The sequence below is a fragment of the Bos grunniens genome, chromosome 25 (assembly GCF_055505025.1).
Source record: "Bos grunniens cultivar Pamir isolate PY7600 chromosome 25, Bosgru_T2T1.0, whole genome shotgun sequence".
NCBI lineage: Eukaryota > Metazoa > Chordata > Mammalia > Artiodactyla > Bovidae > Bos > Bos grunniens.
The window spans coordinates 992,781-1,016,311 of record NC_141189.1 but is presented as its reverse complement, the minus strand read 5'-3'; the positions used below and the strand labels follow the sequence as shown (position 1 = coordinate 1,016,311).

The 23,531-nt window shown below is 62.6% G+C and overlaps 1 protein-coding gene across 12 annotated transcripts in view; it reads left to right on the top strand.

Annotated features, from left to right (window-relative positions):
* ADAP1 (ArfGAP with dual PH domains 1) overlaps window positions 1-23,531 on the top strand; it is a 42,035-nt gene that overhangs the window by 616 nt on the left and 17,888 nt on the right. For 3 of the 12 annotated variants that reach the window (XM_086376883.1, XM_086376885.1, XM_086376882.1), the window contains exons 1-2: window positions 6,605-6,781; window positions 22,665-22,795. In XM_086376883.1, the coding sequence (XP_086233009.1) occupies window positions 6,700-6,781; window positions 22,665-22,795 (213 nt within the window). In that variant the 5' untranslated portion in view covers window positions 6,605-6,699. Of the gene's footprint in view, window positions 1-6,045; window positions 6,312-6,604; window positions 6,782-7,026; window positions 7,339-7,775; window positions 7,873-7,949; window positions 8,082-9,226; window positions 9,373-9,536; window positions 9,724-18,320; window positions 18,396-22,664; window positions 22,796-23,531 lie in introns of those variants that run through there. The other 9 variants (XM_086376887.1, XM_086376884.1, XM_086376889.1 and 6 more) reach the window with 8 other exon arrangements.

Genomic DNA, 23,531 nt, shown 5'->3' with positions numbered 1-23,531 from the left:
CTTAAACTGGGGGACACAGAACCCTGCCTGTTTTACACGCGTGGCTCACGTGTGATTGTGTGCGGCGCTTTGCGGTGCGCGGTGGTTTTGATTACTCAGTAGACGGCCTTCAAAGGAAACTGAAGGGTGTGCGCGTTGACCTCACTCCTGCTGCAGAGAAGCCGTGGCCTCTGCCCTCCCTGCGTCCTGGACAGCGCGCCCCAGGCGCTCAGGAGGAGCGGGGGTCTTAGGTGGCTGCTCTCTGTCCTTGGGAAGCACGTGGCGGCAGCAGGACCCCAGAGCAGGACAGCCCCCACCATACCCGGGGTCTGGGAGAGCTTCCGGGACCGTGTAGAGTAGGCTCCAAGCCGGCCCTCAGCGAACAGGGCTGTCTCCGCGCGGTGCACAGCGCGTGGCTGTTTTTCTTTGTGTTTATAACAAGCATCTATCATTTTTATAGAAACAATAGGAACATCAACCAGGGGAACAGTCTTCTGAAGGTGCCAGGCCGTGTTACCAGGCTCCGGCTTACCACGTCGTGGGGGTGGGGTCAGGGTTGGCGTGTGGAGGGGGCCGGCCGCCCCGTGACAAGCTGGGGTTGGGAAGGGCCTCTCCCTCCGGAGGCCGCGGGGCACAGACTGTGGTGGCGTGGCGGCCCCTGCTGGCCGGTGGTGGAGCTGCAGTGCCTGAGGTCACCTGCGGGAGGGCCGTCCTCTGGGGCCCCCAAGGGCTCAGCGAACATGCAGTGGCCTCCACACTCTGGGAGTAACACATCAGGCCAGGGCTGTGCGTCTTTGAGGCCCTGGATACTCCTGATGCGGGGGCCAAGCTGGAGGCCCCAGCTGAGGTCCAGCCCCCCTAGCCCCTGCGCCCCTGCTCACCCCGGGCTCAGGGACCAGTGAGGGGCTGCGGGGGCTCTCCGTCCACACCTGCGAGCTCTGTGCCCAGGGGGCAGTGAAGCCCCTGCAGAGGAGACCACCCTGGGGCAGAGGGCGCTGGGGGAGGGTCAGGGCCGGGCTTTTGCCCAGCTCTGTGAAGAGTCCTGGGCGTGATGATGGGGGCAGGGTTCCGGAGAGGAGACCCCCTGTGCACGCGCTGGTGGCAGCTCCCCAGGTTTGGCTTCTGACCCCAGCGCCTGATGGTTGCCATCCTCACGGCCCTGGATGGGCTGTGGTCAGATGGTGGCTGATGCCCCTCTGACACCATACCCGTGTGCCTGGCACATGAGCCGGGTGGGGGCCGGGCGGGAGGTGGGGGACCCCCACGGGGCCTTGGCAGGCGGCAGCTCAGGAGAGACTTGGGGAGACAGTGCACCAGCGGGAGCTGAGTCCTCTCCCAGTCTTGGAGGCGGGGGTCCTGGGTCCTCCTGGGTGGGAGGCTCACGGCTCCCGGCCCAGACCCTGGGGCAGCCGTAGGCCCCACCTCTCGGTGGGCGGGGCAACCGAAGACCCACCTCTTGGTATGCAGGGAAGCCGCTAGGCCCCACCTCTCAGTGGGCGGGACAGTAATAGGCCCCACCTCTAGTTGGGAGGGGAAGTCGGTAGGCCCCACCTCTCAGGGGGTGGGGCAGTCGGTAGGTCCCACCTCTCGGGGGCGGGGCAGGAAGCTCCTTGGGGAGGGCGTGTGGGAGGCTGAGGGGCGGACAGGGTGGGGCACAGACGCACAGACCCTCCTGGGGAAGGCCAGGACCCCTCACACCCCGCCTGTCCCCCTGTCCGCGGCCTGACTTGTCCTGTCCCTGCATGTCAGCCCAGGACCTGGCCCTGCCATGTGCGCAGCCTGCAGGGCCCGGTGAGCTGAGGGCTGCGTGCACACGGCTGAGGACTCCCACCGCCTCGCCCTGCAGATGGGACAGGGTCCCTCATGCTCAGTCCACTGACAGGCCTGCGGCCTGGTCCTGCAGAGAAGCCTCAGGCGGCCGGTGAGCAGGGCCTCGCAGCCTCGGCTCCCCACCCCTGAGGACTGCTGACCCGTCCATTCCGCCAGCCTGGTGGCTCAGCACGGGCTGGAAGCGACAGGTCAGAGGCCTTGGGAGCACCCTGGCACGCCGTGGGCGTCACGACCGGCTGCTCTCACCGACCGTTGCGGTTCGTCCGGGCTGTAGCGCTGTAACGCTGCTCTCGTTTCAGCGGCCGAGTCCTGCTCCCCTGTATCCACGCCTCCGCCGACGGACAGTGGTTGCCCTGCTTTGGCTCCTGTAAGGAGCGCTGCTTTGAACGTTCAGGTACACGTTTCTGAGCGTATGCGCTTTCTGTCTCAGGGGCGTACTTGGTGGAGTGGGTGATGCTCTGTTTATGGGTCCGTGCTGGTGCAGCCGTCCCGCGTCTCCCGACAGCCGTGATGCTGGGTACGTGCATGTCTGTGTGTCTTCCTGGGAGAACGTACTGCTCGGGTTCTCTTCCCACTGGCTTGTCAGAGGTCTTTGTGAGTTGAGTCACGCTAATTTGTGAACTTTAAGTCCCTGGCTGGATGTCAGTGCTCAGAGAGCCGGGGACATCACCGCAGCTGCAGCCCACTCCCCAGCCCGCACCCGGGCCTCCCCCGGCTCCCACGCCCGCCCCAGGGGGCACCCTGGGAGCCCAGGTCCTCCAGGAGCACCGGGGGTCCTGAAGACACGTCCTCCTGCTACATGCTGGTTCCCTTCAGGATACCAGGCAGAAACTCTTTTTAAATGTCCCCACACCCACTGAACGAGCCCTGGAGCTCTACCCCCATGGAGACCCCACCCCCCCATCCCCTCTGGGGACCCCCCCCCCAGACCCCCTGGGTTTCTAGGCCAGTGCCGCTCGTAGATGGAGACGCAGTCCTGGTCCCGGGACCGTCCCCGCCGACCCTGGCTGTGGTGCGGGGAGGGGTGCACACCCTGTGCACTGAGGGTCGCCTTACTTTGGGGTGTCGCTGTGTTTCCTTTGCTGGGGTGGGGCTGGAGACTGAGGCTTAGGCTCAGGAATTACACAGGGTGAGGGCTTTAAAACAGGAACTGTGCCAGCCACACCGGAAGCCGCCACTCATAGCCAGGCGTGTCAGCCATGTCTCTGTGCGTCTCCCACATTCTGGGAGGTGCTTGCTTCCTCAGCCCCCGGAGTCCCCGTGGGAACCTGGCCCTCAGCTGCCACCCAGTCCTCAATGGAGGACTGACTCCGACCCTCCGGCTCATCCACTCCTGGGAAACCCCGTGGGGTTCCCGGCTCAGGTGTGGCTCAGAGCAGGCTGGCCGGGGATGGAGGGTACAGGGAGGAACGCCCCACGGGCCCCCCCAGGCCCAGGAGGGTTTGGGCTGAGCCAGCTGCTGGCTGGGTTCCTGCCCTGCTCCGGTCTTGCCCAATGCCAGCCCGGAACCTTGTGGTTGCTCAGCCCCAGCCACGACGTGGCCGGGAAAGGCTGGAGGGCAGTGCCTGCTTTCCCTCCCTGACGCACCCCAAACCCAGGTCTTAGGCAAGGGTGCTGGTGGGGGTGGTGGACACGGCCTGGGGCTCTCCGTTTTCTCCCCTTGGTAGACAGGTCCCCGCTGCTCAGGGCTCTGCACAGAACAGGCATGCCGAGGGTGCTGTCGAGGGCCCGGCCTCCCGGCAGGCCCCCTCTGGGTGCCCTGCCCCGCCCAGGCCGGAGTGCCAACCCCTCTGCCCTGCAGAAGTCCCTCAGGAGTCTGGGCACTGCTGCCAGGAGCTGGTGGCCAGCATCCCGTGGGGCGCCCACTTCAGCCCCGGCGCCGCCTCCTGGCAGCCATGTTTCCCTGCCTGTACCCGTCGCCCTACAGCTCCTGGGGCTCGGGCCCCGCCTCTCCGGCCCACCGCCCTGCAGCCCCTGGGGCTCGGGCCCCGCCTCTCGGGCCCGACCCTCCCTGCCCTCCACCCCATCCTCGTGACTTTCCCCCCTCCTGCCCGGCCCCCCTCTGCTCAGCCCTGCTGGGGGGCCCGCTGCGGACTCCATCGACTGCCCCAGACTCCGTCTCCAGCCCTCAGGAGGACCCCTCCCTGGGTCTCCCGGGCGCTTTGGCGCCCTCCCCAATCCTCAAAGCCATCCTCAAGCTACAAGGCTCTGAGTCCCTGGCATTTTCCTGTCTGTGTGTCCCCCAGTCACCCTCATGTGCCCCCTCCCCCAAAGCAGACTGTGGTCACTCCCCTCGCTCCCGTCCACTCAGCACAGGGGCCCCCCCAGGGCCCCACCAGGACCCTGGGCGCTGGCCTCCGGCCCCTCCGACAACCCCAGGACCCTGGGCGCTGGCCTCCGGCCCCTCCGACAACCCCAGGACCCTGGGCGCTGGCCTCCGGCCCCTCCGACAACCCCAGGACCCTGGGCGCTGGCCTCCAGCTCCTCTGACACCCCCCTGGAGCCTGGGCAAGGGCCTGTTGGGCATGGCCTGCCCAGGGCTGTGTGTGCCGTGCGTCCTGGGAGCCCCACACCAGCCCATTGCACCCTGTGCTTCCCTTCGGCCTGGGAGCCCAGTCAGGGGCTGCAGAACTCCGTCCTGCCTGTCTCTTTAAGGATCTCACGTCCTGACCTCTGTCCTTGAATCCACCTCCCTGGACCATGTCCTCACCCCCATAGTGAGATGGGACGACAGAGAAGGTGCCCGCCTGCTCCTCTCCTGCTCTTGCTCCGAGCCCCTCTGGCTTCCTGCCCCCACCCATCCCTCCTCGACCCTCAGCAACCCTATCGCTGGAGTGGGGGGCTCGGCTTTTTTGTCCCCCAGCTGTGTGTTCATCCCAGTCTTTCCACTTAGAAGCCACGTGTGGCCTTGGGTGTGACCGAACAGCTCCATGCCTCTGTTTTCAGAATCTGTAAAATGGGGATTAAATAGGAAGGGGTTTGACCTAATGCCTGATGTAGGATGGAGAAGGCAATGGCACCCTACTCCAGCACTCTTGCCTGGAAAATCCCATGGACGGAGGAGCCTGAGGGCTACAGTCCATGGGGTCGCTAAGAGTCCAACGTGACTGAGCGACTTCCCTTTCACTTTTCACTTTCATTCATTGGAGAAGGAAATGGCAACCCACTCCAGTGTTCTTGCCTGGAGAATCCCAGGGACAGGGGAGCCTGGTGGGTTGCCGTCTGTGGGGTCGCACAGAGTCGGACACAACTGAAGCGACTTAGCAGCAGCAGCTGATGTACGGTAAGTGTCAGTGAAAGTCACTCAGTCGTGTCCGACTCTGTGACCACACCGACTGTAGCCCACCAGGCTCCTCTGTCCAAGGGATTCTCCAGGCCAGAATACTGGAGTGGGTTGCTGTTCCCTTTTCCAGGAGGTCTTCCCAACCCAGGGATTGAACTGGGGTCTCCTGCGCTGCAGGCGGACGCTTTACCATCTGAGCCCCAGTCAGTGAGGAAGTTGCTATTGTGACTGAGGCCAGTTTGTCTTCATGAAGCGCCGTCCCTCACTCTGCTCTGTGGCAGATACTGACCCTGGCATGGGGACCCCGAGATGAGGACACCAGCCGTCCCTCCTGGAAGGGCGCCATCTGATGGGGGAGACAGGGGCCAGTCCAAGCACACGGTGATGCGGGACCTGTGGTTTAGAGACTCGCGCCCAAGTGGGCTCCCGTGTCCTGCCCGGGAGACCCTCAGGGCTCTGGAAGCATTGTGCCCCAGAGGTGGCCAGAGCAGGCCTCGGTGGGCAGTGCCCACGCCGCCTCCGTGGGGGGCGAGGTGGCAGGTCCGCCCCCGTCCAGCGGCCCTTCCCCTTGTCCTGGAGGTGCTCTCCTGGTTGTGGGCCCCCCGGGACTCCAGCACAGCATCCAGCTGAGACCCTGGCAGGTGGAACGCACCCGCAGCGCCGGCCTCCCCGCGGACTGACCGGCCGAGGACTGTTCTGGGAGAATGCTGGCAGTTGTTGACAATGGTTGGCTCAGTCGCTGGGGTCGGGGGTGGTGGGGAGGCTGTGGTGTTTGCTGTTTGTTTCTAACCAGCTGCATCGCTGCATTCATAATTTAAGAAGAAAACGGAAAGAATCTGAACAAACAGGGACCCGTCCCCTCCCCTCCCCCACGCTGTCCTGGCATCTGGGTGCTGGCTTCCTGACTCAGAAGGCTTTATCCAGAGCACCCTTCTCCCCCCACAGCCCGCCCCGCCTGTCCCCGCTGGGTGCAGAGCGGGGCCCTTCTGTGGCCTGAGCGCCCACCGCACTGGGGCTTGTCACCGGCCGGCCTCTCCTCTGAGGACAGGGAGGTGGTCCTCAAGGCCGCGCACGCACCCCTTCCAGCAAGCATTCCCTGCTTGCCCGATGGGCCTGGCCCGCTGCCCCTGGGGGCACAGTAGGTGTCCAGGCGCTGTCAGGGCGATTAACCAGGAATGGTCCCACTCCCACCGTGGCTGCTGGCGTCTTGCCCGGGCAGGTGCGCCCGCTGCACGGGGATAGGGTGGGCGGCGGCCCGCAGACCGCCCCTGCGGGTCCCTGGGCGGGTCCCGGGAGCGCGGGCTGGGGCGTCGGGCCGGCGCGGGAGGAGGCCGTTCGCCCGCCCTTCCGCCCGCGCCGCTGGGGGCCGCCCGCGGGCCGCGCCGGCCAGAGCGCGCCGTGCGCCCCGGGCCCCGCGCCGGCACACGCTCGGCGGCCGCGGCGGCGAGGAGAGCGGCGGCGGCGGCGGCGGGGCCGGGCGGGCGGCAGGAATGCGGAACCGGCGCGCGGGCTGAGCCGCCCAGGATGGCGCAGGGGCGGCGGCAGCGGGCGGCCTGCGTGGGGCCCTAGTGCGGCGGAGCGGGCGCTCCCCACCCGGCGTCGCGGCCATGGCCAAGGAGCGGCGGAAGGCCGTGCTCGAGCTGCTGCAGCGGCCGGGGAACGCGCGCTGCGCCGACTGCGGCGCCCCGGGTAGGTGCGGGCCGGCTGGGCGCGCCGGGGTGCTGTGGGCCCGCGTGGGTGCGGGCCGGGGCGGCTGCGGCCGGGGCCGGGTGCCGGCCTGGATGCCAGCCCCGGGCCAGGGAGGGGTGTTGCGGCGCCCGCAGGGCTGGGGGGCGCGGGCCGCGGAGCCTGGCTCCCGCTCGGGTGGGGCGCGGGCCCGGATCCCGCCAGCCCCCGGCCCCCGGCTCTGTCGCCGCCTCCCCTCCCCCAGGCTGCGTGTCTTGTCACCCGCTGGCAGCCGCCGCCTTGCGAAACCTGGGGCTCCGTAAAGAAAGAGGAAATCGCGCCGGGAGACGGGCGGCAGGGAGGGGATGGGTGAGCGGGGCCGAGGCTCCTCCGCGGGGATGGAGGGTCCGCTGGCGCCCCCACCTGCGGTGACGTCATGGCCCCTGTCTGCAGCCGCCCTCCGGCCCTGCGCTGGGAGCGGGGGAGGAAGCACCTGCCACGGCCACGTGGACCCGCTGGGAAAGGGGTCGCGGGGCCCTCTCGCCCACAAACCTCGCTGCCCTGGCAGGTGGCCAGTTCAGGTGGGGCCCTGGGCAGGTGCCGTCTCCCAGCGGGCATCTCCTGGACTTCGCTCCTGGGTGGTGCCTGCTCTGGGGTGATTTCCTCGTCGCCGGAACCCTGGGGCTAGTGTTCAGGGATTGGCAGGAAGAGAAAAGGCTTTGCTCTCAGGCCCCGGGGACCCTGCTAGTGAGCTGGTCGCCCCTGGCTGGTCGTGGCTGCAGTGGGGGTGGGGCAGGAACAGCCAGGGCGGCCCCCGGCCTGCAGGGAGACACTGGGTGCTCCCTGGGGCGCCTAGCCTGAGCCCCTCAGAGCAAACTGAACAGCGTGTAGTGGCTGAGCCCCTAGAGAGGGAAGGTGGGGACTCTGGACATCGGCCAAACAGGAACCACTGGCGTCCCTCAGAGCAAGCCCAACAGCGTGGAGTGGCTGATCCCCCAGAGAGGGAGGTGGGGACACGGACTCTGGACATCGGCCAAACAGGACCCACTGCCCGGCTCTTGGCCACTGCTCGCCCAGTGGGCTGGGAGGGGTCTCTTCCCTCCTGCCCCCTCCAGGTGCCGGGAATCTGCTGGGAGAGGCCGTGCTGGGCTGGAGCGGCCCCGAGGGGAAGCAGTGGCAGGCTTCTCTGGAGGCAGGCAGGCTGAGGGCCTTCCCCACGGCCTCCCTCCGAGCCAGCTGCCCAGGGCCTGCGGCTGTGCGCTGAGGCTGCATAGCCACTGCCTGCTGCTGCTGCCCTCCTGGCCACCCCACCTCTCTCTCCTGGGTCTGTGTTTCCACTTGTCAGGAGCGTGAGCCATGCCAGGGAGTGGTCTGGGGAGGAAGGCAGCCCGCACCGTCTCCTTCCAGGCCTGGTCTGAGGGGCCGGGCCATGGGGCCAGCCTGCCCAGAGGAGATTCTTGGGACATCGAGCCTCCCTGGCAGGAGGGAGAAGGGGCCTCCTTTGCATAGTGGTCTTACAGCCGCTGCGCCCGCCCACCCACTCGGCCAGGGGCACTCTGCCCCCGCCCCGCGGGCATAGGCACTCGGGAGGGCCGGTGCCCAGCGTTGGGCCACACCTCTGCCCTCCAGACTCGATCCAGGACCTCAGATCCTCACCTCGTCTGTTCGGCAGCCTGAGGAGCAGCCAGGACGTGGGCCCCGGTTTTACAGCTGGGGACACCAGGGCCTGGAGACCTGGAGCTGACTCAGTGGCGTGGGCCTCAGGGGGGACTGCTGTCCGGGTGCCCGGCCCCCTGGCCTGTGTCACGCCTGCCGTGTCTCTGCTGCAGCCCCACGGCTCTGTCCATGGTTGGGGCCGCCCTGGGGGGCTGCTGTGGCCTCCTGTCCCCACTGCGGCCAGCTGGCCGACTGGAGCCCTTCCTGGCTTTGAAGGGGGCCCAGAGGAGGACAGCGCCCTGGAGTGGCTGGTGCTCCTGCTTGTCTCCGCCGCAGCCCACCCAGAGCGGCGCCTCGGGGCTGGGGGTCCCCAGGGCCTTGGCCCCCCAACCGCCAGGCTGTGGGGATAGATTTGGGCAGGTCGCCACGCGAGGGCTGCTGGCAGGGAGGCCGTCTGGGGGTGGTTGCAGCCCCCAGACCCTCCAGTTGTCTGCCCCAGAGTGGGCGCCGCTGCCCTTGAACACAGGGCCTGGTCTGAGGCTCCTGGAGGCGCTTCTCACTGCAGGCCTGCGTGGGGGGCCTCCGTCCCAGAGGCAGGGGGTGCTGCACTTCTTTCCTCCGGGTCACCCGCCTCGTTGGTCACCTGCCAGGTGACTGCCTGGCCTCCCATAGGCAGGAAGGGCGAGGCCTCCACGCATTCCCTGGGCTGAGGTGTGGGTGGTCCTCCTGTGGGGCTTTGATGCCTGTCACCTGGACCACCAGGTGAAACCAGTTTTGACTGGTGAGGTCTGGGCTTGTCAAGGAGCGCTTTCTGGGAGTGCGGTGCGACGTGGAGACCCTCCTGCTAGGGGCCCGGGGCTGGGGGCCGGGCCTCACTGCTCAGCCGGGACTGGGGTGTCTGCCTGCCAGACCTCAGAACAGGAGGTCCGTGCTCCACCCCAGGGGGCTTCAAGGCAGAGGTGACTTTTCAGACGTTGCTGTGAAGCGGGGCAGGAGCGCCCAGGCTGGGAGGGGCTCTGCAATGTGGCTTAATTTGGGAGAGGGTCCCCTGAGAGCATGGCGGGCAAGGGGCTGCTGAGAAGTGGGCTGGGCAGATGGTCCCTGCTCCCTGGAGGCGCAGCCCGCTTGGGCTTTAGGTCGCTATTTTTTTCATCGTGGTGAAATACACATAAAAGCCACGCTTTCCACTCTGTGCAGTCGCCGCTCAGCGGCGTTAAGTGCATCCGCGTTGTGGGGCAGCCGTCACCACCGTCCGTCTCTCAGTGCGTCTTGCGAGCTCTTTGCATCTTGCAGAACAGAGACCTGTCCAGGTAAACACTGCCTCCCTCCTCTCCCCAGCCCACAGCCTTCCCTTGCTGTCTGTGGACTCGACCCAGATGAGTAGGATCACACAGGATCCGTCCTCCTGCGTCTGGTGTATTTCACTGAACACAGCATCCTCAGCGCTCACCCTGTTGTGTCTGGAGGCACGGTTTCCCGCCTCCTTTAAACAGTTGACACGTCACTGGCTGCGACGTCACATTAGTCTCAGGTATAAGCACAGCGATGCGGTGCTCGTGCATGCCGGGAAATGGGCGCCACAGGAAGTCTAGTTAGCACCCCTCATGCAGGGTCTCTTCCTCGTGACGAGGACTTTTAAGATCTGCTCTCTCAGCAGCTTGCAGGTGTCCGCAGGCCTCGTTGACTGTAACTGGAAGCTGGTGCTTTCTGACCCCTCTTCACGCAGCCCCACCTCTGACAACCTGTTCTCTCTCTCTGTGAGTGTGGGGCTTGGGGTTTTGCTTTTTAGGTTGCGCATGTTAATACAACATTTGTCTTTCTCTGTCTGGTTTATTTTACTCAGCATAATGCCCTCAGGATCCATCCACGTGGTCACGAGTGGCAAGGTCTCCTTTTTGACGGCTGAGTAGTATCCACGTGTGGCAGTGGCACGTCTCTATCCAGTCATCCATATCTTCACTGTGGTAGATGGTGCTGTAGTAAACATGGGGATGCAGATATCTTTATGAATGCATTTTCATTTCCCTCAGTAAAATATCTAGAGATGAAGTTACTAGATTGTAAGGAAGCCCTATGTCTAACTTTCTGAGGAGCCTCCGCCCTGCTTTCTGCCTGCTGCTAAGTCACTTCAGTCGTGTCCGACTCCGTGCGACCCCATAGATGGCAGCCCACCAGGCTCCCCCATCCCTGGGATTCTCCAGGCGAGAACACTGGAGTGGGGTGCCATCGCCTTCTCCGGCTTTCTGCCTGTGGTGCCGCCCAGATGTGCCCTTACACCCACTGCCGCCTTGCATCCTCGTCTTCGCAGGCTTGTTATTTCCCGTCTTTTTCTTGATGGCTCTTCTCACAGGTGTGAGCTGACACCTCGCTGTGGAGTTCACCTGCGCTTCCCTGGTGCTTAGTGCTGTGAGCGTCTCCACACACCATGGCATCTGCACGTCTTTGGAACAGCGTCTCCTCAGAGGCTTTGCCCACTTTTTAATTGAAGTGTTGAGTCTTTTGTTGTTGGCTTGCTATCACATGAGTTCTTTGTGTATTTCTGGATGTATTTAGACCCATTGTTAGGTACATGATTTACAAATACTTTCTCCCACAGATTGCCTCTCGATTCTGTTGACGCTCTTGCCCTGAGGAGCCTTTAGCCCCACTGGTTTATTTTTGCTTTTCTGCCTTCGCTTTCGGTGTCAGACCCCAGACTCATCGCCAGGACTGGCGTCAGGGAGCTCGCTGCCTGCGCTCCTCTAGGAGCCCTGTGGCTCCAGGCCTTGCACTCACGTCTTCAGTCCATTCTGAGTCGATTTCGTAAGACAGTGGTCCCCGTTCATTCTTTGCACGTGGATGTCCAGTTTCCCGGTTTACTGAAAACACCTCTGATTTCCTTTGTACAGTCTTGGTTCCTTTCTTGTAAATTAATTGACCACATAGATGTGGGCTGATTTCTAAGCTCTCTGTTCTGTTCCATTGATGTGTATGTCTGTTTTTATGCTAATACTATACTTTTTTGCTACTCTCTTGATTACGATAGCTTTGTAACAGTTGAAATCAGGAACTGTGATGCCTCCAGCTTTGTTCCTCTTTCTCAAGTGTGCTTTGGCTGTTTGGACTTCGAGGTTCATAAACATGTTAGGATGGTTTGTTTTGTGGTGCCATTGGAGTTTTGACAGGGGTTTCTGTAGATACCTTCTCTGACACTGTGGATGGCTTTGGGGAGTGTGGACGTTCTCATAACGTCAGTCCTCCCCATGCTGAGCGCGGCACGTCACCATCCGTCTGTGTCTCTGGCTTTGGGGAGTATGGGCGTTCTAACGTCAGCCCTCCCCGTGCTGAGCGCGGCGCGGCTCCATCCGCCGGTGGCTCCATCCGCCGGTGGCTCCATCCGCCGGTGGCTCCATCCGCCGGTGGCTCCATCCGCCGGTGGCTCCATCCGCCGGTGGCTCCATCCGCCGGTGGCTCCATCCGCCGGTGGCTCCATCCGCCGGTGGCTCCATCCGCCGGTGGCTCCATCCGCCGGTGGCTCCATCCGCCGGTGGCTCCATCCGCCGGTGGCTCCATCCGCCGGTGGCTCCTGTCTGGCGTCAGTGTCTTGCAGCTCTCAGTGTGCATGGCTTTCGCCTCCTTGCCTAAATCTGTCCCTAGGTGTTTTACTCTCTTTGATACAGTTGTAAACGTGCCGTTATCTTACTTTCTCTCTCTGATGTTCTTACTTGCTTTGTTTTTGGCTGTGCTGGGTGCTTGTTGCCGCCTGGGGTTTTCTCTAGTTGTGGCGAGTGGGCTCTGTGTCCAGTGGCCGAGTGTGGGCTTCTCGTTGCACCGGTTTCTCTTGCTGCAGAGCAGGCTCCGGGGCACTTGGGCCTCAGCGGCGGCGGCTCCTGGACTCTAGAGCACAGGCTCAGGGGCTGTGGCACAGGCTGGTCCCTGCATGGCGCGCGGGGTCTTCCCGGCTCAGGGGCTGTGGCGCAGGCTGGTCCCTGCGTGGCGCGCGGGGTCTTCCCGGCTCGGGCTGTGGCGCAGGCTGGTCCTTGCGTGGCACGCGGGGTCTTCCCGGCTCAGGGGCTGTGGCGCAGGCTGGTCCCTGCGTGGCGCGCGGGGTCTTCCCGGCTCAGGGGCTGTGGCGCAGGCTGGTCCTTGCGTGGCGCACAGGGTCTCTCGGGTCACGGCTCGCTTGTTTCCCTGTGTTGGCAGGTGGAGTCTGTACCGCTGAGCCACCGGGGAAGCCTCTAATTGTGTGTGTTGTTGTTGTTGTTTTAGTATAAAGAAACACAACGAATCGTTGTATATCGATTTGTATCCTGCAACTTTTCTGAACTCATGTGATAGTTCTAGCAGTCTCTCCATGGAGTCTTAGTCTCCCACGTCTTATGTATTGTCATCTGCAAACAACAACAGTTTTACTTCTTCCTTTCTTGTTTGGGTACCATTTATTTTTCTCGCCTGTTTGCACTGGCTAAGGGTGCCAATACTTTGTTGGAAAACAGTGGCAAGACTGGGCACCCTCGCCTCGTCCCTGGTCGTAGAGGACAAGCTCTCAGCCTTCGCTGTTGGCTATGACGTCAGCGGAGGCTCGTCACGGCCTTTGCTATGTTGGCGTGCACGCCCTCTGTATTCACTTTGTTGAGAGCTTTTATCATAAATGGATATTGAATCTTGTCAAATGCATTTTCTACACCTGTTGAGATGATCATGATTTTTATTCATTTGGTGTATCACATTGATTCTTTTGCTTCCCTGGTGGCTCAGTTGGTAAAGAATCTGCCTGCAGTGCAGGACACAGAGGAGACTCGTGTTTGATCCCTGGGTGAGGAAGATCCCCGGAGGATGAAATGGCTACCCACTCCAGTATTCTTGACTGGAAAACCCCATGGACACAGGAGCCTGGCGGGCTACAGTCCATGGGGTCTCAAAGTCAGATGCGACTCAGCGACTGACCCACCGTTGATTGGTTTGGGAGTATTGAACCGTCTTTGCATCCCTTGTGAGAGCTGGACCATAAAGAAAGCTGAGCGCTGAAGAACTGATGCTTTTGAACTGTGGTGTTGGAGAAGACTCTTGAGAGTTCCTTGGACTGCAAGGAGATCCAACCAGTCCATCCTAAAGGACATCAGTCCTGAATATTCATTGGAAGGACTGATGCTGAAGCTGAAACTTCAATGCTTTGGCCACCTGATGCGAAGAGCTGACTCACTGGAAAAGACCCTGATGCTGGGAAAGGTTGAAGGCAGGAGGAGAAGGGGATGACAGAGGATGAGATGGTTGGATGGCATCACCTATGCGATGGACATGAGTTTTAGCAAGCTCTGGGAGTTGGTGATGGACAGGGAAGCCTGGCGTGTTGCAGTCCATGAGGTCACAAAAAGTCAGACACAGCTGAGTGACTGAACTGAACTTGCATCCCTAGAATAAATCTCAACTGATGATGGTATATGATCCTTCTAATGCATTGTTGAGTTTAGTTTGATAACAGTTGTTGAGGATTTTGTATCAGGGATATTGGCCTGTGATTTCCTTTTTGTGTATCTTTGTACAGAAAACCAGGTATCCTTACGTGATTTTGGTATCAGGGTAATGCTTGCCTTGTACAGTGAATTTCAAAGTGTTCCCTCCTGTTTCTGGAGGAGTTTGAGAAGGACTGGTATTAGTTATTTTTTCAGTGTTTGGAAGAATTCACCAGTGAGGCTGTCTGTCTTGCACTTTGGGTTGTTGGGAGGTTTTTGATTATGAGCTCAGTATCCTCACTAGTTATTGGCCTGTTCAGATTTCCTGTTTCTTCATGATTCAGTCTTGGCAGGCTGCATGTTTCTAGGAAATAATCAGTTTCTTCCAAGTCGTCCAATTTCTTGATTTCTAGTCTCATGCCACTGTGGTTAGAAAAGACTCTGGACGCGATCTCAGCCTTCTCAGATTGGCCTTGTTTTCTGGCCTAACGTGCGGCTGACCCTGGGGAATGCCCGTGTGCACCGGGAGGACGTGCTCCGTGTGGCTTCTGGACGGAACTTCCTACGTGTGTCCACAGCCTCAGGTGTTGGCCAAAGCCGGAGTTTCCTGACTGGTTTTCTGTCTGGATAATCTAACCACTGGTGAACATGGGGTTTAACGTCCCCCCTCTTACTGTGTTGCTGTCTTTTTTGCCCTTTATGTCTGTTAACATTTGCTTTACATTTTTGGGTGTTGCTACGTTGGGTACCTCAGTTCAGTTCGGTTGCTCAGTCGTGTCCGACTCTGTGCGACCCCATGGACTGCAGCACGCCAGGCCTCCCTGCCCATCACCAGCTCCCAGAGCTTGCTCAGACTCATGTCCATCGAGTCAGTGATGCCATCCAGCCATCTCCTTTGGGGGCCTAAATATTTGTAAATGTTTGCATCGTCTTGTCGGGTTGACCTCTTTATGTGACGCCCTTCTTTGTCTCTTACTGCAGTGTTTGTCTCAAAGTCTTTTTTTCCTGAGTATTTTTTCCTAAGCACTTTCTTTAGATTTCCATTTCCTTCCCTCTTAAGGTCAAATCATACTCCATTGTACGGATGGACATTTGCTTGTGCGTTCTTCTATCGACGGACACTTAGGCTGTTCCCGCGTTCCGGCTGTTGTGGACAAAGCTGCGGTCAACGTGGGTGAGCAGACGTCTCGGGAGTCTGCTTTCGGTTCTTCTGGATTCACTCAGAAGTGGCCTTGCTGGGTCACGTGGTTCGTTCTTCTCTCACTCTTTTGAGTAATCTCATGCCGCTTTCCAGAGTGGCTGTGCCGCTTTCTGTGCCCACCAGCCGCTCACGTGGGTTTGAGTGTCTCCCCGTCCCCGCCGTCTCTCGTTTTGGTTTGGGGGCAGCAGTCACCCTCCTGGGTGTGAGGTGCTGTCTCACTGTAGTCCTGATTTGCATGTTCTTAATCATGCATCATGCTGAGGGTCTTTTCATGTGCTGCCTGGCCATTTATATATCTTCTTTGGAGAAATGTCTTTTTAAATCCTTTGCCCACTTAGAAATTGGATTGTTGTTTTTTCGTTGTTGTTGAGTTTGGGGAGTTCTCTATATATTCTGGACATTAATCCCTTATCAGATATATTATTTGCAAATATTTTCTGTGTTTCTGTGGTTTGGCTTTTTACTTGGTAGATAGTATATTTTGATGCACAAAATTTAAAATATTTTCGTGAGGGAATTCCATGGCAGGCCAGTGGTTAGGACTGAGTGCTCTCACTGCTGAGGCCAGGGTCCAGGCCCTAGTCAGGGAACTAGGATTCCACAAAGCCGTATGGATGACCAGAACAAAGCTTTTCTAATTTTCATGAAATCCAGTTTGCTTATTTTTTTCTTTTCTTGCGTTTGTCCTTCGGTGTCATATCCAAGAAAGCATTTTCAAACCCAGTGTCATGAAGGTGGCCTCCCGTGTTTTCTTCTCAGAGCTTTGTTATTCCGGCCTCACATTTAGGTCCCTGATGGGTTTTGAGTTGATTTTCGCGTGTGGTGTGCGTCAGGGTCCGGGTCTAATCTGCGCGGGATAGCCGACGTTCCAGCACTGTTTCTTGGACAGTTTTTCCCATTGATCTTGGCACCTTTGTCAAAAAATGATTTGACCGTATATGTGAGGGCTTATTTCTGGGCTCTCTATTCTGTTGGTCTCTGCCTATTTTTATGCCAATATGTTTTGATTATGATTTGATTACTGTAGCTTTGGAGGTCCCTTCAGATTGCATATGAATTTTAGTATGGGTTTTTCTATTTCTGCAAAAAAAATATTTTTGGAATTTTGATAAATATCGCATTGACTTTTTAGATCGTTTGGGGTAATGTTGGCATTTTAACAACATGAAGTTTCCAATCCATGGACATATGATGTGTTTCCTTTTATTTATTTCTTCTTTAAATTCTTTCAGGACTGTTACGTTGTACAAGTCTTTCTCCTCCTCGGTTAAGAAAATTCTTAAGTACTTTATTCTTTTTGATGCAAATGTAAATGGCATTACTTTTGTAGTTTCCTTTTAAAGTTGTTGTATGTGTATATATATAGCGTGTGTGTGTATATGTACAAACGTGTGTGTACATTCAGTTGATTTCCTGCGTGTGAACTTTGAATCCTTTGCTTAACTCATTTCCTAGTCTTTGTGGCTTTTCAGTGGGGTCTGTCTATCTCCCTTTGTATAAGGCCACTCCGTTGGCGAATGAGGTGGCTCCACTTTCACTTCTTCCTTTCCAGCTTGGATGACTCTCACTTCTTTTTCTTGCCTGATGCCTCTGGCCTGAGCTCCCAGCGCTCTGCTGAGCATGCTGCTGCAGTTCCCACTCTGGTTTCTTTGTGCGTCTCGTGTGTTTTGTGGAACACCAGCCCTTTGAATCTAATAACACGGAGACTCTGGGGTGGGTAGCCACTGCTGTGCTCAGAGCTAAAGCTGAGTGGAGCCGATGCCATTGATGTGCAGACCGCCCCTTGAAGCTGTGAGGCTTCCGCAGGCTCTGGAGTGCAGGACCAGTTCTGTCGTCCAAATCTGCCAGCACCATGGTTCTCCAGGTGGAGAGACTCCGGGTGCTCCCTGCCCCACCAGCTTCCTAGAATCTTGTCCAGGATGGGCCCTCCATGACGGCTGTCCAGGACAGCGTGTAGGCCTGGAGGTGGCCAGCAGAGTGCCAGCCTCGCCTGGCCCACGGCAGCCCCACCCAGAGCCAGGGGCTGGCTGCGGCTGACCTTGGATCCGCCCCACAGCTGGCGCTGCCCTGCCCATGTGTGAGTGTTGGGGTGCCTTGCCCTGCGCCTCGCTTGAGCTCTGCGCTCTCATGGGGGTGGTAGGTGGGCAGGTGGCCCTGTGCAGAGGCCAGATGGGCCGCGGGTGCAGCAGCCCCTCCTTCCTGGAGGTCAGGGAAGATGCCGGCCACTGGGATGTGGAGGATGAGCTTTTGGACTGTTGGAGGCCATGTCGAGGCTGCTGCCGGGAGCGGGCGGCTGCTCTGGGGACAGCGGGGGAGCTTGGGGTCACCTCAGCTAAGGGCCGGCCTGGGGTGGGTTCAGTGGGAAGCAGCCTGAGCCGTGTTGGGGGGCCCGGGGGAGGGGAGCTGGAGGACACTGTGAGCCCTGGGCATGCCTCATGGGGACCCAGCCAGCAGAGCATTCGAGGGGCCACGGGGAAGGGGGCCCCTCTGTTATGGAGGGGCAACTCGGGGTCACCAGTTGGTGGGGCCCGGGACGGTGGGAGCTGCCCTGTGGAGGGAGCAGGGCCCCCCTCGCTGTGACCAGGATCCCCAGAGGAGGCAGCGGTGGAGGCACTTCAGTCGTGGGGGGAAGCTCTGATGGAGGGCCGGATGCCCCCGCCTGTGTGCGGCCCCAGGATAACCAGCGTGCCTTTTGGGGCTGGGCTTCCCCTGCCCGTGGGCCCCCTGGCACAGGCCTTGGTGAGAGTGGGCGGCATTGGGCAATGGGGGGCCGTGGAGCCTTGGCCAGGCGGTGGTCAGTACAGGGCCCCCAGGTGGGGGTGAGCGGCCTCAGTGACGGGAGCGTGTGGGTGCAGCTGGGCCTGGGGCGCTCACTGGGGGAGGCTGTTGCTGCGGTGTGACCTGCGGACAGGTGGTACCGTGGCTGCCAGGGTCCCCTGGTCACGGGGGCGCAGCTCCTCTGGAAGCAGGAACCCGCCGGGCCCCGCGAGCCTCGCTTGTTGCCGGGGGAAGCGGAGAGGCCGTGTGTCCAGCGCCAGCACGTGGTCTCGGCGGTGCCCGCGGTACAGGAGGGCCTCTGCGGGGCGGGGTGGCAGGCGCGGAGGGTCCCGGCCGGGGAAGCTGGTGGAGGCAGGCCACTGCGGAGTGAGTGGTGGGGAGGGGCCGTCAAAGCCTGGAGACGCTGGGAAGCCTGAGGAGCTGGGTGTGCCGGCAGCTCGGGTGTGGGCAGAAGGGCCGGGAGGGGCTGCGGGAAGAGGGGGAGCCGTCCGTGCGCTGGGGACGCGGGCGGCGAGCGGGCGCTGGGCGTGCTGGCAGCAGACTGGACTGGAGACGCCCGGCACTCATGGAGGTTCTGGAGCAGAGAGGGCAGGGCGGGGCGGCAGAACGGCCAAAGCTGCTTCCCTGTTTGCTCTCCTTCACCTTTGCTGCGGCGACACTCACGTGAGGCAGAGCTGACCATGGAAAGAGAATTCACGGCCTTTAGAACGTTCCCTGGTTGCGTGACCACCGCCTGCGTTGAGCTCAGATCTTAGGGCCAAGAGGCCAGATGAGAAGCTGGAGGGCCCCTGGTGGGGTGTGCGTAGCCTGCAGGGGACTGTGGGCAGGGGACCCGCGGCGGTGCCTGCTCCAGGGGGCCAGGGTCTCAGAGGGCACGTGGAGGTGCTTCTGGGAGGCGAGGAGGCCCTCGGGCTCGAGAGGGGCTCTGACCACTGGGTCTGGCCGCTGCTGGGAGCGATCCGAGAGAGAAGGCAGTGGGGCCCGGCGGGGAGGCCATGCCAGGCCCGGGCGCTTGCCTCTCCGGGGACTGGGCGGGAGGAGAGAACGTGTGGCCACAGACAGGCACTGAGTGCCCGCTGTGTGCAGCGCCATCTTTAGTGATGGAGCAACCACCCCCCAGAGCTCGGGCTCCAGCGGGAGGTGAGGGTGGACACCCCAGTGGTGCTGGATGCGTGGGGGGCAGCTCAGCAGGGGGCGCCTGCAATGGGCGTGGGCACTGGGCCCCGAGGCCAGCGCCCATCCCCCGCCTTGGTGCCCCTTGGGCCTCTGCCCAGAGCTCAGCCCTCCCCGCTGCAGCCCTCAGCCTTGCCGGGCCCCCCAGCGGGCTCAGCAAGGGGCACACCTGCTCCTCCCGCCTCAGCCCCAGGACATGTCTCACCTGCCCTGGAAGAGCCAGGAAGCTGAGTCACGCGGAGTGTCCTAGGAGAAGGCAGGGCAGGTGGGGCAGCTGGGGGGCAGGAGAGGCGGGTGCGGAGCTGGCGGCCTGGGGCAGAGTCTGCCTGGCCCACGGGTCTGGTCACCCCTGTGCAGGAGCCCGGAGAAGTGTGGGGCAGCCCTGACCCCTCTGCCACGGGGCCCTGCGCTCCGGCAACGCTGGCTGTGCCCTTGGCCAGAGCTGCTGACCCACGGCCTCTGCTGGGGACACAGGTCCTGGCGGCTGAGTCCAGGCCGTTGGGAAGGGAGTCCCCACGTTCTGGGTGCACAGAGGGGCAGGGCAGCCCCTTGCCCTTGGGGCAGGGCCGGGGCGTGCCCCCCAGAGTAAAGCCGGGCCCAGCGTGGGGCCCTCTCCCGCCCCGCGCCCTCCGCCCTGGGGCCCTGGGCTCAGGGTGAGGCTCTCGCAGACGTGCACACCCCAGCTCCCGCGCCTCTCCTGGTGCTGGCGTGGGGGGCGCCTGACCGGCTCTCCTGCTCGGTGCCCTCCACCTGGGGCCCTGGGGGCACAAATGGCCCCCGGGAGCCAAAGGTCTCCCCTCCCCCAACCGCCCCTACCCCCCACCTGGGGCTTTTGGCCGCAAGGTGGGCATCGAGCCCCCCCAGGAGACTGTGCTGAGAAGCTGCTTCCAGGAGGAGGGAAGGGGTGGGCGAGTGACTTGCTGATCTGCTGAAGCTCAGACGCCCAGACGGACCGGAAGTGGTCATCAGTTATCCCCAGAGGGGCTGCAGGGTGCCGGCTCCCCTGAATAGCCTCACACCCGCGCAGCCCCACTTCCTGTTCTTGTGGCTTTGGAGGGCTGGGGCAGTCACTCTTCTGACCCCTGAGGCCTTAGACTGCTGTTCAGTCACCCCCAGAATGCTCCCCCCAGGGTCTGAACCCTTCTTTAAATCACTTGATTGGAGCGCCTTCCCGGGCCCTCCAGGGACGCCCTGCTGCTGCCTGGAGGATTTGAAGCCTTTTGCAGGGCAGAGGGCAGACAGGCATGCATCCGGCCAGCGGCTGACTCGAGTGCCCGTGCTGTGGGCCCCGGGGCAGGGGTGGCCGCTGCCTCTTCGCCCAGAGGTGGGGGCACACAGAGGGGCACTCCCGCAGGCAGACTGTGTGCTCCACAGGCTGCAGTGTGGAGGCTGCCGGCCGAGACGCCCCTGCCTCCAACTTACTCGAAACCATCTCCCTGCCCCGGCGCTGCCCAGGCAGGAGGAGGCAGGAGCCGTCTGCTCCCGAGATGAGGACAGGCTTCCTCGCAGCCTGGCCGCTGGGCAGGGGCCCCTGTGGACGCCAGCTAGTGTAGCCTCCTGGCACCCGCCCGCTCTGAACCAGGAAGGTGTTTCTGGGAGACCTGGGCCAGCCGCCCGCTGCTGTGTGACCTCAGGCCCTGCTTACAGCTCCCTGGGCTTTGTTCCCTTGTCCTGTGTAGCTGGTTTGACCGCGGGGCTGCAGCCTGGCAACGTGGCCAGTCGTGGCCAGTGAGGGTGAGGAGGCTGCGGACCCCAGGACCCCAGCGGCTGGCTCTGCATCCCGAGCGGGTGTGAGAGTCTGGGGGAGGCCGGAACGCGCCTGCGGGTGCTCCTCCAGGCCCGGCCACTGGATGCCCATCCGGGAGGACGCAGGAGCCACCGGCCCTTCAGGCCCGACCTTCCTGCTTCTCTGCTGGGATGGGGCTGGGGCTGTCGACGCACAAGCAACACCTTTCTTGGGTGATAGTCAGAGGCTAAAGGGAGCCCTTTTGCGTGTGGAAGAAGTAGCCACCGTCACCCCGAAAGGCCGTCACCCCGAAAGGCTCTGGGGCGGGTGTGATGGAGCTGCAGGGCCGTGAGTTCTGCTGGGCCGGGTCCCAGAGGGAGGCCAGGGCGGGTGCCCAGGAGGGAGCTGTGGCCCTCGCCGTGCCCTGTGCCCAGGCCCCCACCTCGTCCCCGCCCCGGTGCACGAGGGTTCCTTCTCAGAGGACGTGGGCTCCCCACGAGGGCCCCGGTGCGCCTCGCCCGCGGGCCTGCTGGCCTCCATCCCAGCTTCCTCATTTCCTGCAGGGGCCGCGCTTTGGCACAGAGGGCGTGCTCCTGGAAGGGTGGGGGGCACGGTGGCCATGCAGGGTGGGCCGGGCGCTGGGTGCAGCCTGCTCAGGGCCCTGGGCAGGCGCTTTCCTGGGTCCTTGGCGGCAGCTGGGTGAGGCTCGCGGGGAGCGCTTCTGCAGATAGGTGTTCTTTGAGGTCCCACAAGCCTATGGAGAGCAGTCACCGGCAGGGCCCTTCTGTCCAGGAGCCTCGGCTCTGGCGGGCGTCTGGGGCTCCCTGACACGCAGTGCCCCTCCCACTGCTCCCGGGAGGCTCAGAGCCAGGAGCCGGGCGTTCTGCTCCCTCCCCAAGCCTGCCGTGTCTGGTCCCAGGGTCCCCATGCACCGAGGGGCCCAGGACCTCGGAAGCCTGGTCCTGTCCGTGGGCAGGCTCTTGCCGCCAGAGCACCTTCCCAGGTCATGGTGGGGGCCGTGGGGTGGGACGTGTCCCTGACGCCCCCTCCCAGCGTCTGTTTGGGGGCCAGCGGGTGGTCACAGAGGCCTGGGGGGCACAGCTGAGCGGGGCCTAGTGGCCCAGGGGCCATGCCCGGGGCGCCACCCTCCGGCTGGAGAAGCCCCTGGGGTTCCACCCAGAGAACTGACGTGATGTCTGTGGGCCCTGCAGTCAGAGGTGCAGCCGGGGGATGTGGGCAGCGGCCAGGAAGCTGGGGGTGGACAGCGGGTGTGGGGAGGATGGGGCCCTGCTCACAGCCCTTCCGAGCTGGCTGAGGCCTCGGGTCCAGGCCGCCCCCGCGCCGGCTCTGCTTGGGACCCGCCGATGTGCAGGGGGAGGCCAGGGCGGGGCTCCTGGTGGCCTCAGAGAGCCAGACCCTGTCCTTGGGCCGGGCACTTCCCCCCAGCCTGTTGCCCCAGCTGCAGCAGGAGCCTCCTCCCACAGCCACTGTCCTGTCAGTGGCCAGAGGCCCTTATTAGGGGTCAGGGTGTGGCTGTGCCCCAGCCCCCCAGCCCCCAGTGGAGAGTCTGCAGAGGCCAGGTTGAGGTCCCTCGTAGAGACACGGCAGTCTTCCTCCTGAAGCTTGTCTGTTCCGTGTGCCACCTGCGCTGAGAGTCTGGGGCGGAGCCCCGGCTCCCGGCTTCCAGTCTCTCCCCTGAGGCCCTCGGGGGAGCTAGCGTGACGGGGGGTTCCTGGGACGACGGGGGGCTGGTCCTCTGTGGGGGTGGCCGGGACCCCTGCTTGGGGCCCTCAGACCCCGTGAACTTGGTGTCCCGTCCTCCTCCCATCGCTCCAGTGAGGAAATGAAGCCCAGGAAGGAGGGTGGGCGTGCAGGCCTGTGGGCCGTGGTCCAGCGCCCAGTCTCGGGGAGACCCCCCTGACGTCTGGCCTTGTCTTGCAGATCCTGACTGGGCCTCATACACCCTGGGGGTGTTCATCTGTCTGAGCTGCTCTGGGATTCACCGGAACATCCCCCATGTCAGCAAGGTCAAGTCCGTGCGCCTGGACACCTGGGAGGATGTGCAAGTGGAGGTATGGCCGGCCGGGTGCCGGGGCGGGGGGTGCCCGCTGCCACGGCGGCCTCAGACCCAGCCGGGTGCCGGGGGGGGCCTGCCCGCTGCCACGGCGGCCTCAGACCCAGCTGGGTGCCAGGGGGGCCTGCCCACTGCCATGGCGGGCCTGCCTACTGTCACGGCGGCCTCAGACCCAGCCGGCTGCCTGGGGGGCCTGCCCGCAGCCACGGCGGCCTCAGACCCAGCCCGCAGCCTGGCCCGGGCAGGCCCCTACCTGCCTGGTGCCCTGGGAACCCACATAGGCCCTTGTTGTCAGGGTTTCATGGGTAACTTACACAGAGTTGCAGAAGGTGACAGAAGTCAAGCCCTTCACCTGCTGTCCACCCACAGAGTCCCGGGCCCACCCCGGCCTCCGTGCCAACTCAGACTCCGCAGGTACCCTAGCCAGGCCGCCCGGTGCACACGGACACACCGCATGGCTGGCAGCACCCCCACCCCAGACCGGAGGGCGAGGCCGCACTGACACAAGCCCGCAGCACGTGCACCTCGTGAGGAGGGAGGGGCAGGGAGGCCCCAGAGAGGCTGGGCCGCGCTGGGCTGGGGGTGAGGAGCGAGTGGGGTCCGGGATGAGGGGCTCCAGCCCCTTCTGCTCTCTGCTCCTCCGCTCCCGTCGCGACCTCGAGGGGCCGGCAGGGCTGGGCCTGCAGGGTGCTGGACCCCCGCCCCGAGTCCTGGGCCAGCCCGGCCCGGGAGGC